This window comes from Haliotis rubra, unplaced genomic scaffold (genome assembly GCF_003918875.1).
Source record: "Haliotis rubra isolate DU_JTF1 unplaced genomic scaffold, ASM391887v1 Scf453, whole genome shotgun sequence".
In the NCBI taxonomy this organism is placed as follows: Eukaryota; Metazoa; Mollusca; class Gastropoda; order Lepetellida; family Haliotidae; genus Haliotis; species Haliotis rubra.
The window spans coordinates 79,988-98,720 of NW_025767139.1; the positions used below are offsets into that span (position 1 = coordinate 79,988).

Genomic DNA, 18,733 nt, shown 5'->3' on the forward strand with positions numbered 1-18,733 from the left:
CTGAGAGGAACATTCTCTTGAGCATGACACCTATACTTTGTCTACTCATATCTGAATTTGTTTATTACAGGAATGCCACCAGCAACTTTCACATGCAGATTGCATCAAACAGTTGAAACCCACGTTGGTGATCAGAAATATCATTACTCCACAGTGAAATGTTTTCACAGGTGCTGTTGGCGGTTTCTGACACAACCGTCACAATCTACATGGAGTGGCTTTCACCTGTGACAGTCACGTGCAGATTTCAGCAAACAGTTAAAAGCCCAAGCTGGTGATAAGAAGTATCATACTTTCACTGCAGAATGTTGTTACTGCTTCTGTGCTCCTTGTGTGGGGCAGCGTTGGCTGATACAACCGTCACAATCTACAACGAGTGGCTTTCCAAGGGTGGACGTGTCAACGTTACTGCACTCACCCAAATGAACCTGATTCCAAAGATGAAATCTATCGGAGCGGTTTCTGGGCGTTGGGTAAACAGAGACCTGAGAAAAGGTCTCTTTGCAAATGTACGTATGTAAACACCATCTTCAATGCTAGACGATTATGAACGTGGTATGATTCATGCATGATTCGTATGCCCAGTGAATCTGTATATTGTAAGGAGCAGTATTTATACATATGTTAAAAGGAAATGTGACAATTGGAATGTATGACGGTATGAGACTATATGTTTTCATGTTGCAAATCATTACGCAAAATTCATACTATACCATGACACTTTTGTTTTGACAAGTTATAAAATGTCCGAACGAGTCTTGACGCCGTGACCGTCAGCTCAAAAGTATAGATCAGTTCATTTGGATGGAGGTTAGGACAATACAGGACTATACAGCAGGACGCCTTCCTTACATATTTGAAGTCATCAATGAACCTGACTGGTACGAACAGTATATTGATCCACCAACGAATATAAATTACCACAAGGCCGTTGCAGACAAACTGAAATCAAGATTTGGAATGAAAGTTGCCGGACCATCCTACACCAGTATGGCTTTACGACAAGCAGATGAAAACAACTTCACCTACTGGAAGAGAACTGCCAAGTTTATGGACATGTGTCTTGATCACTTGGACTCTTTCTCTTTTCATTCCTACAACCATATGAATGATGCAGCAGGTCACTCCTACTCTGGCATTAACGAAGATCGTTTATTTGCCTCCCTTGACATGGTGGAGAATTATTCTCATACCAAGAAAGGAAAAAGTGTTCAGTTAGTTAACACTGAGTTTGGACTAGGTTTAAATAACCTAGGCCTTGGGGCCAATTTTGAGAATGCAATGACAGACTTTCAGACAATATATCAAGCAAACGGTTTTATGTTTTCTTTCCTTAACCTGAGAGAGTTCATGGACAGAGCTACAATATATCTCCTCGCAAACGAGCAATACCCAGGTCATACTTCCCTTCGGAACTCCTTATTTACTGGTGATGGTCATCCCCTTGAGCCAACCAAATTCTTCCTGTTTTGGAAAAACTTCATAAATATTCAAAAGTTTCTACGGGTCTCTAGTCAACACGATGGACAAGAGAGAATTGTTTCACCACCTGCCCTTGCAAACCCCAACACCAAAGAATTGATAATTCTTCTCCACAACTTTGGCACAAAATATGAGAATGTTAAACTGGATTTTCCCAACAACTGGATCAACCCTTCTTCAGGTGAACAGACATGTATTCTGTTCGAAAAGGGTAAGACAGCTGTTCATCCCAATAACCATTTGACAGGTCTAAGCTTCATGGCAGTGTCAGTCTTCCTGCAACATCAACCTGCTTCTACAAGTTTGAAACGAAATTCAACTTTGCTGGACTACACACAGATAATCAAAACACATACTATGGCAAGGGCATGATAATCCCCATCAACAACGGGCGTGCTCAGACAACTATCGGTGTACCGAACTCTGGCTACCGCGAGGCCCATCTTAGAGTGGGAATCAGTCGAGGCAAGTATACTTCTACAAAACCTAAGACAGTTGTGTTCAATGGTCGCACTTTGTCGTCAAGCTACACGCTGTTTGATTCTATGACGACAACAAACAAGAGGACAACAACATGGAACGTGTGGGAGTTCATGGTACCTGCATCACTGGTGAAAACAACCAACACCATCAGCATGACCTTTGATGGGAATGGTGGCAGCGTGACATCGGTTGCACTCGTTGCAGGAAAACTTTAGTGAATAAATTCTCCAGAAAAATAATTTGTTTGTATTGATCCAGTTGCCACATGATATGCAAGAAATAAGTGATAGGGAATGGAGGATGCATATCCTGATTGGGTTGATATGTCATCTGATTGTCATTACAAAAACCAATGCTCATGATCCAGGTACGATTTACTGACTACTGCCATCTGTTGCATATAAAGATTTAAGGGTGAGTGAGTGAGTGAGTGAGTTAACTCATTAAGGCCGAGAGCCGCATATATGAGGCAAATTAATCCGCTGCTCACAGCGAGTGGCGCGTTTATGGGCAGGTAATTGAGAGTTTTAGTTTTTCACAGCAAGAGCCGCATATATTCGTCAATAGAAGGCACTCAATACGTTTTAGAGCCAGAATATATAGGTGAGATACTTTTGTATCCCTATACAGAACTTTTCCTTCTTAAGGTCACCCTCTGTGGCATTTTGCAAGTGAATCACAACTCTGATTCTTTGGGGAATTTTTGAAAAGACAGCAATTATTGGCACTTGTGGGAACTTAAATAAGAAGTGTGTGTTATCCTGACATATTTTTACATACATGTAATACAATAAAATTACAATATGTCTTGCAACTAAATGTATGACATGTACATCGATGAAGGAGTAGTACATCGATGCCTTGTGAGCCTCGTTTCCTGTATTGACATCTATCGATTCTACTGATGACCACTGTCCTAACCTATTTGAAACTCATTGATTAATGGCGTAATGTGTGCATATTAATGAGCTTATTAATGATGCGGAATTGTAGGTTTTCCCAGCAGAAAATGTATATAATCATGATAATTACGTGAAAAATGTATTAATCGTAATTTTCATACCTGTTAAATTTCTAAATATTTGCAACCTTACTTCAAGTGAGGAATTTGTTTTCATGAAGTTATTTTACAGCTGCTAACCATCTGACTGAATCTAGCGTTACTGTCAAATTTTCAATAGATCCCGTTAGACTGTCCTTGTAGTTCATATTCCTTACTGACCAAAGTATACGTCAACTGTAAATACGATCAGTGCTAACAGTGTCATTTAAATATTCTGTCTTAACTGGTTATTTTTATGCCTTGTAAATGTCATAAGACCATTTGTCCAGCGCTGCAGCAGTAATGTGAGGATTCGTGAATCGTGGGTAACACTTTGACGTCGGCCGTGCAACCTTCATCTTTGTAGTCGATTGAGAATCGTCTGTCCACTCAGTGGTACTCCTGAAGCTCTGTGAATATTATTTCCGATTTGAGAGACACTTTGGCCATTGTCTGGTAATTCAGTCGTTCTTATGAAACGGTCCTGTACGTTTGGTCGGTTATTAACGTCACTTTTCTATGGATATCGTCATTGCAATCTGCTATCTACTGACCATGTATTTTGGTCTTGTTGCTATGGAAATCAGGGGTAGATAATTCAAAGTGAGCTAACTCTGGATGAACCAATACATTGCAGAATCTGAACTATATCGCGATAATCATATTGCGAGATACTGTACTGTATATATGGGTTTACTGGTAATATTGCACATTCCTAGTGCAGAGTCAAACTCCAGACTGGTAGTAAATGTCAGAATAATATCTTTGATCTTGATGGAATATTGCAAAAAGTAACACTATTTCTTAAAATTTGTAAAATCTTCGTTTATGCAACTGAATGTTTTATAAACTTTCTTAACAGTGTGGAAAAACACATCAGGCCTTTGAAATGTCATTATTACGTTTATTCAACGTCCGATACATACTGTTACAAATGGCACAGTTCTTATTCAAATTGTCAATATGGAAATCCACCTGCCACGTAATGTCAATGATTTGCACTTGCAAGTCGGTCTATCCATGGAAAGTGAAGGACAATACACATGCATTGATGCCTTTTCACTGTTCAGGTACCTGTTTGAAATCGCAGCTTAAAATGAGACATGTTTTGACACTTGCTGAAAGGGGTCAGGCTATAGCCCTTTTGCAGTCTGGTCAAACTTAGTGGCAGGTAGCTGTCCGCGTTAATGTGAGTCAAAGTGCTATTGGTAGACTGTGGCAGAGATTTCAAGCAATTGGGTCCGTGGAATATGCCTATAATATGCATGTCTACCCTGAGTCACAACAGTCCGACACGAATGGCACATGATTAACACTGCTGTACGTAACAGATTCCTTAACGCAGCAGATCTTCAGACAGAACATTCCAATGTTAACAATGTAAGGATATCCAGGAGCACCGGTCGTTGATGTTTAAAGACAGCCGGACTGCGTTGTTGACGAACTGCAGTTTGTCCACCACTAACACCACGTCACAGACAGGCGCGTTCGAGATGGAAAAGACATCATGACCGCTGGCCTCAAAGCATATGGTATCGTGTGCTCTTCACAGATGAAAGCAGAATCAATTTGTCGCAGTGGAGAGCGAATCACAGATGCAACTGCGGCCATGCTTAACTGATTTAGTGAGGGTTCGGTCATGGTTTGGGCAGGGATATCTCCTACAGGACGTACTCAACTTCACGTGATCGACGGTAATCTTACTGAACAGCTGTATTAGGACGATTCGGGCTCCTATAGCAGTACCATTCCTGCAAGCTATGCATGGCTTTTATGGTCGACCCTCTTTACTGCAAGGCGACAACGCTATGCCACATAGGGCCAGGTTTGTCACGGAATTCCTCAGGCAGCAAAGTGTAGAGGGGATGGATTGGCCAGCATGCTCGCCAGAACCTCAACCCAATTCAGCATGCCTTGGATGAACTCAGTCGAGGAATGGAATACGATTCTTTATGAACTGGATAAGGAGCATGAGAACAAGGTGCACCTGTGTCGTGGAAGCACGAGGAGGGTACACAAGATATTGACTGACCGAGTGCTCAATGTCTGTCATTTTCATTTTGGGGGGTTGGTCTATACAACTGATGTCTGCTGGTGATGTTTGAACTTTGTGTCTGTATGTCACTATGTGTCACGTTTGTCAACACATTAAACATTATGAAGACACTCTTAGTTCTATTGTTTCTGAGACACTTTTCTTTACATGTGCTCTTTTTCATTTGGTAAGTCCCAAAACTTTCAAAGTTAAATTTAAGTCTAGCAGATTTTTAAACGTAGTATTTTTGTTCTTTTAAAATTTGGCTTAACTATTCCTACAATCGCCAGCAGCTGAAAGGATGGTGTGAATCAAACTAGGGTCCATGCAAGTAGCAAAGGCACTGTAAGTTCCAATGGTTCCTAGTATGGTGATGTACCTTCAGTTGCTGGTGATCTATAGCCTATTTTTATATTGTATCCTCCTCTATAGTTAAAGTATTTTAGATTTATTTACTAGTTTTAAATACATATCTGTGATAGTCTAGTTGGTTTTACTGTCCTTTGTCGACAGATATTTTAAAATGATTACCTTGTTTTCATCGCTATATGGCTGTAATATTGCGATGTAAAATTTTAACTCACTGTCTTTTATATTTGACCCTGTATTAATGGACAGCATGATCCCCATTTTTAACATTTGTAACACGCTTGTTAATGATGCACTATGGTAAAAATACTTGACATAAAATTTTCCTGCTGCCTTTGGTAAAAGTTGAGATATTGCAAAATAAACTGAGAGGAACATTCTCTTGAGCATGACACCTATACTTTGTCTACTCATATCTGAATTGGTTTACTTCAGGAATGCCACCTGCTACTTTCACATGCAGATTGCATCAAACAGTTGAAACCCACGTTGGTGATCAAAAATATCATTACTTCACAGCGGAATGTTTCCACGGGTTCTGTTGACGGTTTGTGACACAACCGTCACAATCTACAACGAGTGGCTTTCACCTGTGATTGTCACGTGCAGATTTCAGCAAACAGTTAAAAGCCCAAGCTGGTGATAAGAAGTATCATACTTTCACTGCAGAATGTTGTTACTGCTTCTGTGCTCCTTGTTGTGTGGAGCAGCGTTGGCTGACACAACCGTCATAATCTACAACGAGTGGCTCTCCCAGGGTGGACGTGTCAATTATGAAGTTGAACGATGGAACAACGTTAATGCACTCACCCAAATGAACCTGATTCCAAAGATGAAATCTATCGGAGCGGTTTCTGGGCGTTGGGTAAACAGAGACCTGAGAAAAGGTCTCTTTGCAAATGTACGTATGTAAACACCATCTTCAATACTAAACGATTATGAACGTGATATGATTCATGCATGATTTGTATGCCCAGTGAATCTGTATATTGTAAGGAGCAGTATTCATACATATGTTAAATGGAAATGTGACAACTGGAATGTATGACGGTATGAGACTATATGTTTTCATGGTGCAAATCATTGCGCAAAATTCATACTATACCATGACACTTTTTGTTTGTCAAGTTATAAAATGTCCGAACGAGTCTTGCCGCCATGACCGTCAGCTCAAAAGTATAGATCAGTTCACAGCAAAAAAAACTTAGTTTCCGTTCTTGCGGAAACCTAATGGATACTGGGTAATGTAGGTTTCCGCTAGGTTTCAGTATGCGGAAACAGACAATGCGAGTTTCCGCATAGTTTACAAAACTGAAACTAACAAATCTCGGTTTCCGTCAGGTTTCTACAACTGAAACTATCATTATGCGTTTCCATTTAGTTTCAGTTCGCAGAAACATTCATAGCAAAATGACTTTGTTTCCGTTATTGCGGAAACCTATTGGATGCTGGGTAATGTAGGTTTCCGCTAGGTTTCTGTTGGTTTCAGCTTAGATGAAATGGCAAACTTAGCTTTTTGCTGTTCCATTGGGGGACAATATTTACTTACTGTTATATTTGCAAGATAATTCCTATATACAGAATCCAGCTAGGGTCCATGCGGGAAGCAAAAGTACTGTACGTTCCCGTAGTCCCTAGTATGTTGATCAACCATCAGGTGTACATTTGTGATAGATTTTTTACTGTCCTTCGAAGACAGGCAAGTACATAAGTTTGTTTTTATTTCATGTACACATTTGCAAATTTAGATTTACGACTTTCCTAGTCACGATATGGCTGCCGATGTGACTTTGTAACTCACTACCATTCTGCATAACTTGTGAATGTACCATTTATTACAATGTACACGAAAAACCACAAACACAGTAACACAGTCATTTATATGATTCGTCTGTTTCATTATTTTGAATACTAGTAGCTGACATTTCAACAGAACCCAACAATGTAGGTAGGTAGGTAGGTAGGTAGGTAGCCACATCAAGAGGGAATCTTCAGCATTGGAGAACACAACTTCTGCATGAATATGCAAATACAAATATGTCAAAACCCTACAACATTTTATGCATATGATGAAATGATGTCTACTAGTGCAGGCATAATATACTTGCTGAGGTATTTATTAAACAGATTTCAAATTCAAATGTTTATTGTATGAAAGGTCATGGGCCCATATACATGAAATGTACATTTGAAGCTGCCTCAATGTATCTTAACATATACACACTAACAATCTCACATAGTAAAGACTTGGCAACTTGCTGACAATCATACGGCTTCTATTGCACTCATACTGAGCAGACAGCCATCCTCTGATCTGGTACATATGAAACAGAGCCTGAGATGAGACATTTGTTTTGCAACACAGAGAAAGGGGAAATATAACCAAGTTGATTACAACAAGGCTTGAACCAGTCCACAACCACAAACAGATGGTGTATGCTCTACTTAAGATCTGTGGGTGAATATGAAGATTTCCTGGTTGATGTCTGGCACAACATCGTTGCCATGCTCATCGTCCCGAACAGACTCTGCATCATCCTACAAATACAATACATACAATGCGTAGTAAAACTACAAAAACAGCCAAAGTAACTCATGTATACATATTCAAAAACATGCACAGTGGTACATCTGATCACAATGAAATTATAAAATTAGAACGACTAATTTGTAGATGTAACCAAAAGATCTTTTTCACAATTGCAAAGGAAAGATCTGTAGTATACATGAATATTGTATCTTCCATTGGACATGTCACTTATTTGATTGATTGGTACCTGAAAATAGTAGCTAACCCAGTATTCTGAAGCAAATTGTGGTAATATTTATTACTGTTCTCATATTCAAGGTAACGTCTACTACCAAATCGCCGAATGAAATCTAAGCATAGGTAAGAGCGTACATACATATTTTAAATAGATACGAATCATGTTTAAACACTGAATGTAACACCTGATTATATATGTAATCTTATTCATTTCAAATTGACATGACCAACTCAACTGAGAAAAGCATACAAAACCTAACGTTTCCCATGAATGAAAAAATCGTGGGTATTTCTTAGTTTTATCAACCCTCTAAGGAAACATTCACATCAATATAATAACATAAAATATTATTTTTTAATGTGACCTTTACTTTAATTTAAAAACTGTAAGATGTGTAACACAACTTGTTCACTTTCAGTTACAGTTACATATCTGATATACAATAATTAAATATATTCGTTTTTGATATATGATGGATAACAAAGGGACAGATCAAACTGAAGTCGTTATGTGAAACCTATGAAGTGAAGCATCTTTGACGACTAACCTGATGAGAAACTGCCGTCCATTCCAGGCGGATTCCTTGTTTCCTTGAAACAAACGACTGGCAGTGCGGACAGAAAACTTGTCTTTTTTCGGAACTGAAAAACATATCAACTTATAATTACACTGGAATCCACGCACTGTTACATTTTGAGTGATTATATGTTTCACAAAGATAAAGAAATTTATTCTAAGTATCGATTTAGTGTTTACTTGTTCTTGACTAAATGCTGATGAATAAAAAGTATTTTTTAAGATTTCCTTTAATGAAATTAGGAGCATGGAATGGTGTAACTATAAATGATTACCAAGCCAAGCCTCTTGTCAATCTCCAACAAGTCAGTGGATCCACAATACGTATCTGTAAATTGAAAAAATGATTATTTTAGAAATTTATACGTGAATTGTGTCAATGCATTGTAAGGCTAAGAGGTTTAATAATTGATTACACAAATTATTACACAAAGCTATGAGTGTAAAGTATATGTAATAATTGTTTTAATGGTTATAAAATGATAAAATAGTTGCTTGCTTTCCTATCATGCTGCATACTATTCATTATTCGTTTTGTTCGCGTATCAATGGAATGGAGAGGTATTCAAATAAGCCATTGCGGCTTGTTTACCAATCCTTGTTCAATTTGTTTTGAATAAAATATGTTTACACTAAAATAGATGAACTGGTATAATTGGATAAATACCTCCATATAGCTGGAATTTGCTGAGTGCGGCGTAATACTAAACTCACTCACTCAGATATAATAAGCTGACATTACATATAGACTAGCAATAAGTAAACTTATAATGCATGGGAATAGTATACGTAGATCTAGGTGTAGAACTGAAAAGAATAACATGATGTAAGCATGTCTAATACACTTGCATGTTTTGAGCTCAATAGGTAAATTACTTACATGATGAAGTTTTACGTCTAGCAGAAATATTTTCGTATATTGCCTACTCCTGACAGGGTTTTGAAAAATCACCTATTTGCCACTAACACAAGTTCTCATGAGTAGGACTCATGAAGCTCGATCAGGACTTTTAAAGTAACGTGAATATGTTTTCAGATTTATTCACTGTTAATTATCTCTAGGCCTACATGTTGATGCTTGACACTGAGGAGGAGCAATTAGTGCCCATAATGCGATGAAAAGACCCTTAAGCTCATAACAGCCCACTGTTGTCACTTTGGGTACTCACATTCAATCTGCTCATTTCCACCTTTCACGGTCCCCTTTGATGTCGGCAAAACAAATGCAACAATGGCGACCGGATCACGTCCACGCGAGACTACCTAAATCATTATAAAAACACAGCTGACATTTTAGGTGTATAGTGTATGTTTATTTTGTTGTATAACGCGGAAAGATATTGTCAAACTGTAATGTTAGATTTAGATTGAAAAAACAACAACAAAGTGTTTTTCCCGTGAGTCTTTGCGAGACGTCATTTTCATAGCCGCCTCAGTTCGCTACCTGGAAAAGAAAGATGGAAATGGCTGCGAAAAACTCGCGGTACAACGACCCTGTCAGGTAAGACCAAGTTATTTTGTTGTCAAATAACGTTTAATGAATTATTATTTACTTTACGTACTGAAATCCTGATTGGTAAACAAGCTAATCTGTCGAATTACTGCCACTGGCCATAGGTATTCGTCACTATTCATTATTCGACTTACATGTTAATTTGGTGCAGCTAGACATTGAATTTATTTAATATCCGTTTGATATTGTTCATATTTTGCACATGGGTCATGAATCATCTCGGCTACAAAGACATAATTTTCGTTTTATTTTTAATGCAGTGCGTGTCATGGTTATGGCATTTTTTAACATGGCGGTCTATGGGGAAAGAATACGCAATGTTGTATATATGTTGCTCATGTAACTACAATGTGGAAAATTATGTATCTGTGACCAAGATGATTTCCTAACAACCTGCAAAATTACACAGCTTCACTAAAATAGCATGCAAGTCTATGAGAATTTTAAGTATATTTAAGTCCCACGACTGTACAGTTTTGCTCGAACTAATTTCAAACGATGGTGAAGTAATATAAGTCTATCTAAAAATACACTACAAGTTTGAAAAATGTAGCAAATAGATTATATATTAATGGATTTGTTTTATTCATTTAGGCTGTTGTGAGGAAACGTGTCACGACTACTCCTGGAGGAAAAGATCACCCTCTCTTACTGAAGGTAAGTGTTTATGGAACTACGAAACATAGACATAATTTTACTTTGAATATTTTATTATTATGCTTCCCTAGATACATTTTCACAAAATGAACCATACTAAAGTTTCATTTACAAATGAATTTGAATAACCGGTAACTTAATCATGATTTCAAATTGGACCAATTAAATCTTAACTTCACACCTGTGTGAAATTGCAGTCAAACTCACCCCTTGATTTTACAATACCTTTTTAGAAAATAAGATATTTCATTCGGTCAATGACGTGTGATGAATTGCATAATTTGAGTTTTGAGAAAACTAGTGCAAAGTGTGATTGTTCAATTATGTTCTCTTTTATTCAAACTTCCTTTTGGATTACTCATTTTAAATCAGCTTTGTCAGTTTCTTGTTCATTGATGTTTGTGTAATTTATCAAAATAACCTAGTAATTCGTTATTACCTGCCATTTTCAGAAACTTGCACAGCGCCTAAACAGACTTGCATCTATCGATTGGCCAGATAGACGAAAGAAAAGGTAGCGACAACACTCACCATAGACATGACATCACCAGTCGTGAGTGACGAAGTTGATGTCAATAAATTGCATTCCGTCTCCTTTGTCTGGGAGTCCAGCAAGCTTAGGGCATACACGACGATACTGAACTTGGAAAGAATCTACACCTCTACTGCTCTCGTCATGGCCAACGTGAGGACGAGGATGAGGCATCCAACCAGCCGGAGGGATCTCCGCCCAGGGATGCCCCTTATTGGGCTAACTGACCAACTCTTGCAATATAATTGAATTTATTTTCAATTTCATAATGTTATTTTTATTTTATTTTTGTATTGTAAGCTGTATGTTGTGCTATTGTATGATGTATATCATAGTGGATGTTTGGCGATAGTTGTGTGTGGCAGAATACCAAGGCGTGCAAATATATGTCCAATGCAGCTATGTTTAATTACTGTGTTAATTTGTATGTTATTGTTTTTTTTCACCATTAGCATGATTTTTAAAATAAATTTCATATCTAACATGCTATTTCAAGATAAGTGAATGAAAGTTTAACTGATGAAAAATTACTACTTTGTTATTAATGATATATGATTTCTTAAATTGGATTGAGTTATGCCAAAATGGTTTGCTCTGTTTTTGAGTGCTATATTACTAGTTATATGTATGATCTTTATTTGCCTGAAATGCTAATTCATATTCATGTTGAGAAAATAAAACAATGAATCTTATTATATATTCTGTTTTTCTTTAAGTAAATGTCATGATAATAACAAATTGCTTATATTGTTTTTAACACGAGTATATGATATGAATAAAGAAGAATGGTTAAATTCGACTCTTTGAAGCGTATATGAAAACCTGTGAACCTGAAATTGAAACGGGTAACTGAAACTCTGCGGAAACTATGTCGGATTGTTGGTAACTGAAACTATGCGGAAACTATGTCGGATTGTTGGTAAATGAAACTCTGCGGAAACCTGTTGGAGTCTTATTAATAACTGAAACCTTGCGGAAACCTGATGGATTCAAAGTTAACTGAAACTCAACGGAAACTTGTCGGAGTGTGGGTAACGGATACCTTGCGGAAACCTGTTGGATTGTGGGTAACGGAAACCTTGCGGAAACCCTTAGAAAGTGGGTAATTGTAAGTTTCCGTTATTGCGGAAACTCAATGTAAAAGAACGGAAACTCACTGGATTCTAGGTGGAAACTTAAGTTTCAGTCCACTTTCCAGCAGGTTTCCGCATTGCGGAAACCAAGTTATTTTTGCTGTGGTTCATTTTGATGGAGGTTAGGACAATATCTGAACATGAGATTTTCAATTGAAAATATCTGGCTCTTTTTCCTAAACATAAACGTTAGAAATAGTAGCGACAAACCCCTTTCCGCATCCTTAAGAAATGTCTGCTGTACAATTGTGACTTTATGATGACTGTATATAAAAAAGGAATATAATATTTATGAGCAAAAGAAGGAATACATGTTAGGTACGTAGTGTCTCTTGCTGCGGTACAGCTGACCTCAAAATCTGAATAAAGCTACAAACAGTGCACCTTGAAAGAGTTTGGCACAAAACCACCTTTTTCATTCGATCAGTAAACAGTTATATATTTTCCTTTGCTATATGTTTTTGTCATTCAAAAGCTGCATATTTGTTTTAAAGAGACGCCGTAACAAATGTAACTGTTTATCTTTTAATTCTTCACATAGATAAAATCGACGATATTCTGTGATAGTATTTTTGTTTTTATTCAGTGGACGGAAAACCCTCGTCACCATGGTTATCCGGACCCCACCTATCTCCAGGACCGTTCTCTCATGCGACAGACCTTTCTAACATATGTGAAACAATTACAAAACTTTGGGCCTCTTGCCGCAAACATGGTCTGGGAAATGAAAGGTTTCTCTAGTCATTTAATCATTTTCAAAAGTCAAACAGGTGTCAAACACTGTGTTTAAAGTTGAACTGACAGCAGCATCATTCATTGGTCGGTATTAGGAGTCCAGTGTTGATCCTCATGTCCCTGAAAGCATATTACACGTGGTTCTTCATGTAACCCACAGTTGTAAATGTCAACAACATAACCTACCCACACTCATGTACGATATAGTAGTAACATTTGTTGAAGCCTTAGCGTAAATTATCACTTAATTTCACTTACAATATATGTTGCTTCTTTACAGGTCAGTCCTGGCCCGGCTGGTTATATAAGTCTCAGCATTAAGATGTATTCCCAAACAACGTCGACGCTGCATCAGAGATGGTGTCACTGATGGTTCAGAGCTGCAAGGACCACACAGGAGGACGCCTTCCTTACATATTTGAAGTCATCAATGAACCTGACTGGTACGAACAGTATATTGATCCACAAACCAATATAAATTACCACAGGGCCGTTGCAGACAAACTGAAATCAAGATTTGGAATGAAAGTTGCCGGACCATCCTACACCAGTATGGCTTTACGACAAGCAGATGAAAACAACTTCAGCTCTTGGAAGAGAACTGCCAACTTTATGGACATGTCTCTTGATCACTTGGACTTTTTCTCTTTCCATTCCTACAACCGTCTGAATGATACAGCAGGTCACTCCTACTCTGGCATTAACGAAGATCGTTTATTTGCCTCCCTTGACATGGTGGAGAATTATTCTCATATCAAGAAAGGAAAAAGTGTTCAGTTTGTTAACACTGAGTTTGGACTAGATATAGGTAACCTAGGCTTTGGGTCCAATTTTGAGAATGCAATGACAGACTTTCACACAATATATCAAGGAAACGGTTTCATGTTTTCTTTCCTTAACCTGAGAGAGTTCATGAACAGAGCTACAGTATATCTCCTCGCAAACGAGCAATACCCAGGTCATACTTCCCTTGGGCATTCCTTATTTACTGATGATGGTCATCCACTTGAGCCAACCAAATTCTTCCTGTTTTGGAAAAACATCACAAACATTCAAACGTTTCTACGGGTCTCTAGTCAACACGATGGACAGGAGAGAATTGTTTCACCACTTGCCCTTGCAAATCCCCACACCAAAGAATTGATAGTTCTTCTCCACAACTTTGGCACAAAATATGAGAATGTTAAACTAGATTTCCCCACCAACTGGATCAACCCTTCTACAGGTGAACAGACATGTATTCTGTTCGAAAAGGGTAAGACAGCTGTTCATCCCAATAACCATTTTGACAGGTCTAAGCTTCATGGCAGTGTCAGTCTTCCTGCAACATCAACCTGCTTCTACAAGTTTCAAACGAACTTCAACTTTGCTGGACTACACACAGATAATCAAAACACATATTATGGCAAGGGCATGATAATCCCCATCAACAACGGACATGCTCAGACAACTATCGGTGTACCGAGCTCTGGCTACCACGAGGCCCATCTTAGAGTGGGAATCAGTCGAGGCAAGAATACTACTACAAAACCTAAGACAGTTGTGTTCAATGGTCGCACTTTGTCGTCAAGCTACATGCTGTTTGATTCTATGAAGACATCAAACAAGAGGACAACAACATGGAACGTGTGGGAGTTCATGGTACCTGCATCACTGGTGAAAACAACCAACACCATCAGCATGACCTTTGATGGGAATGGTGGCAGCGTGACATCGGTTGCACTCGTTGCAGGAAAACTTCAGTGAATAAATTCTCCAGAAAAATAATTTGTTTGTATTGATCCAGGTGCCACATGATATGCAAGAAATTAGTGATAGGGAATGGAGGATGCATATCCTGATTGGGTTGATATGTCATCTTATTGCCATTACAAAAACCAAAGCTCATGATGCAGGTACAATTTACTGACTACTGCCATCTGTTGCATATAAAGATTTAAGGGTGAGTGAGTGAGTGAGCTAACTCATTAAGGCCGAGAGCCGCATATATGGGGCAAATTAATCAGCTGCTCACAGAGAGTGACGCGTTTATGAGGCAGGTAATTGAGAGTTTTTCACAGTGAGAGCCGCATATATTCGAAGCACTTCCTATTCAGCGAGTGTTATTATTGTAGCTATTATTTCAATCAATTTAGAAGTACTGAGCAAAGATTAGCATTTCTTACGTGAGATGCTGCCTTAAGTGGATCACAGGAAGAATTTAGAGTGTTTTGATAGCAATTCCTAATTATTATCATAGGCTTATACAACGTTTTGTAAATGAACACGGGATTATGAGATGTTTTTACAGAGGTAAGTGTCTGGTACTCTTCATTGGAAGTGGATATGTTGTAAGTTTCCGTTATTGCGGAAACTGAATGTAAAAGAACGGAAACTCACTAGATTCTAGTTGGAAACTTAACTTTCAGTCCACTTTCAATCAGGTTCTGCATTGCGGAAACCAAGTTATTTTTGCTGGGATACTAACATACTTTTTATACACATTGATTGAATTAGATGTAAAGGTTTAGAGGTTACTGGAGAATATATTTTCTTCAACTACCTAAAAAATACGAAAAAAGGTACGAACCTTCAAGGACATAAAAAGAATTAAAACTCAATAGTTTGAATTTGAGTTTTAGGTATTATTACGTTGTCATATTTTATATAATGTATCGTAAACACAAATATCTGCATGCAAGCTCGAATAGAATAGACTAGGCATGAATTAAGTTACCAATGTAAAGCTGACTGGATTGTAACTATTTCTTTTCATACTGTAAAGTTGATAATGTTACCTAATCAAATATAAAGTGATAACTCGCGCCTTTGCATCGACACATAATACATGTATATGTACATGTCAGTGTTATTACAACACTGAAATCTTTTTCTACGTTTGTTACTAAACAGAGTTTGTAATTCAAAATTCTTAGACATAGATAGAAGTAATGTAATATGTAATTACAAGTAAACCATATAAAGGTATTTCATGCATTGTGTTCAAGCTGTTGAAAGTTTCATAGTGATATTTCATATTTCTATGCAATTTACGTGATCATTGTGTACTAAACTTTTATATGTGATCTCTGTGATTATCTGATCCGGTGTAATTATTATTTACGTCACATCGGCAATGTTTCAGCCATATCATGACGAGAACAAATTTGACATTGATAATTAATTTGTGTATATTATAAAACCTGTCGTCAAAGAGCAGTAAAAGAACTAGAGTATCACAGTTAGAATTAAAACAAGCATGTAAGGTTCAAACTAATAGCACTATTTGGACAATACATAATCTAAAAACAGGTTGTAGATCTCCAACAACTGAAGGCAGATCAGCACACTAGGGACCATGAGGACTTGCAGGGCTTCTGCTACCTGTATGGTCCCAAGCTGCATTTACAACATCCCTTCAGGTGTCAGCGACTCTAGTGAAATTTAGCCGAACCTTAAAAGAACAAATATCCTACTATTAAACGGTAGGTAGATATAAAAATACTTCAGATGAAATGGGACCTACGTATTCTCTCAGGAGGACAATAATTTGACGGTTCTTCAACACCCATAATTAATCTCCGTTAATAATTATGTCCTTCCAAATATTGTAAAAATCATAACTATGTACATCGAAATTTATGAATTAGATCTATTTCTTTTTAAAAACCCAAGATTACATGAGAATGAACGACATTAAAAAGGTCCTTTGCTGTTTTGACACTATAACATTTATCCCATGTGATGGAAACATCTTTCATCACAAGGGATGCAAAAAGGAGGATCCTCACCTTTCAACAGGTATTCATGAGTATATCTACAGTGGGCAATACGACATCGCCTTAAGATGACCTCTTCAAATCTGGACAGACAACCCAAATACGTGTACCCGATAGGAACATAAACAAACATCGAGGGTACATCAGCCAATGTCCCCCTCCAGACCAGAGAACAACTTATAATATCTCACCTACAATCTTTTTTCTGTACATAGTACACATTAATTACTAGCAGATTCAAATAACTTTCTGCCACATCCATTACCTGGGTTTGACCTTTAAGATCTCTTGCAGCAAAACCTTTACCTTTTTCTGCACTGTTGCCACATGCTGAGTTGCAAATTGTCACACATATTTTCTCTTGAACAACGTATTAATGGGTCACGTTTCTACCATAAACTGGAACATGTGTTTGTCATTTTCAATCTACTCTTGCATTCAAAGATGATGTTTATGATTTAAGGTTAGAGGAATGAGGGGCCAATTTAGATATCACAAATACCTTTCACTGGGATTGATGAATTGTGGGACCTTATTTCTGCCACTGTCAATGCGGACTCTTCTGTGCATGATATTAAATGTTGCGTACATGCTGCTGCTAGATGGGTCAATCTGCTAAAGACAAAGGGTCGAAAACTGTAAATAAACAAAGTCATCCAAAGACAAGCCAAATGAACCTAAATAAGAAAACAATAGACGTTAAGAATTATGTTCCTAGGGCACCCAATGACCCAACATCAACTGTTGATGGGGGAAATATGGAAAACGAAAATACAGAAACTCTAGAAAACTACAAAAGTCAGATTTTTTATTCGTTGTAGGCAAAGTTAAGGATTTGGACAGAATAGAAATGGAGTGAGTGAGTTTAGTTTTATGCCGCCCTCAGCAATATTCAAGCTATATGTCGGCGGTATCTAAATAATCAAGTCTGGACCAGACAATCCAGTGTTCAACATCATGAGCATCGATCTACGCAATTGGGATACAATGACATGTGTCAACCAAGTCAGCGAGCCTGACCACCCGATCCTATAAGTCAACACTTACGAAAGGCATTGGTTACTGAAGACCAATTCTAACCCGGATCGTCATGGGCTGAATAGAAAAGGAAACAGACAAGTGGGACTCGAATTTATTTGTTTGTATTTGGGGGTTTTTTTTGAACAAAATAAATACTTTTAGGACTCAAAATGAGTTATTCTATTAATTTGTCTATTTCTGTATACATCCTCGGCATCTAGTGGAAATCTTGTTCTAATTTGTAATAACATATTCCTGTAACGTTGATCACTATTCTAAAAGAATAATTAACACTGTTTCTAAAAAAATGTAAATCATTTCAACAATGACCGAAAAATACTTTTAGTGCTCTTATTGTGTAATGTAGAAGGGTTACATGTCTTTACTGGCGCAAAATACTTTCTGGAATTGATACAGTAATATCTTACATATATGTTTTCAAACGATAAAATTATATTTCCTTACACCATTTATTAGGTTTGTCACAAATTAGAAACAGATTGAGTAGTTTGTTTTAAAAGTAGCAAGCTCAACAGGCCTACCTTGGCGGAGTTGTTTTTGGTTTCACTTACATTACAAGGGATTGTGTGGTTAAGCTCCATAAGGGCATTGTTGTAGCCGAGTGGGTAG

General features: G+C 37.6%; 1 protein-coding gene across 2 annotated transcripts; it reads left to right on the forward strand.

The window, feature by feature from the left end:
- The first annotated feature begins 6,047 nt into the window (after positions 1–6,047).
- Positions 6,048–15,089, forward strand: LOC124289976. Of its 2 annotated transcripts, none has more exons than XR_006901806.1 (3): positions 6,048–6,312; positions 8,260–8,301; positions 8,754–8,773. XR_006901806.1 is itself a non-coding variant. In XM_046726637.1 (3 exons), exon 3 carries the CDS (start codon positions 13,683–13,685, stop codon positions 15,069–15,071), a length of 1,389 nt encoding a protein of 462 aa, XP_046582593.1. In that variant the 5' UTR covers positions 6,056–6,312; positions 13,177–13,321; positions 13,606–13,682; the 3' UTR covers positions 15,072–15,089. The 2 variants fall into 2 exon arrangements, 1 of the variants encoding a protein (XP_046582593.1); XM_046726637.1 differs by lacking the exons at positions 8,260–8,301; positions 8,754–8,773 and adding exons at positions 13,177–13,321; positions 13,606–15,089 and having other exon boundaries at positions 6,056–6,312.
- The last annotated feature ends 3,644 nt before the right edge of the window (positions 15,090–18,733 follow it).

Bases quoted from the DNA above. Each gene is read 5' to 3' on its own strand.
- LOC124289976 (XM_046726637.1), top strand. From the start codon at position 13,683: ATGGTGTCACTGATGGTTCAGAGCTGCAAGGACCACACAGGAGGACGC.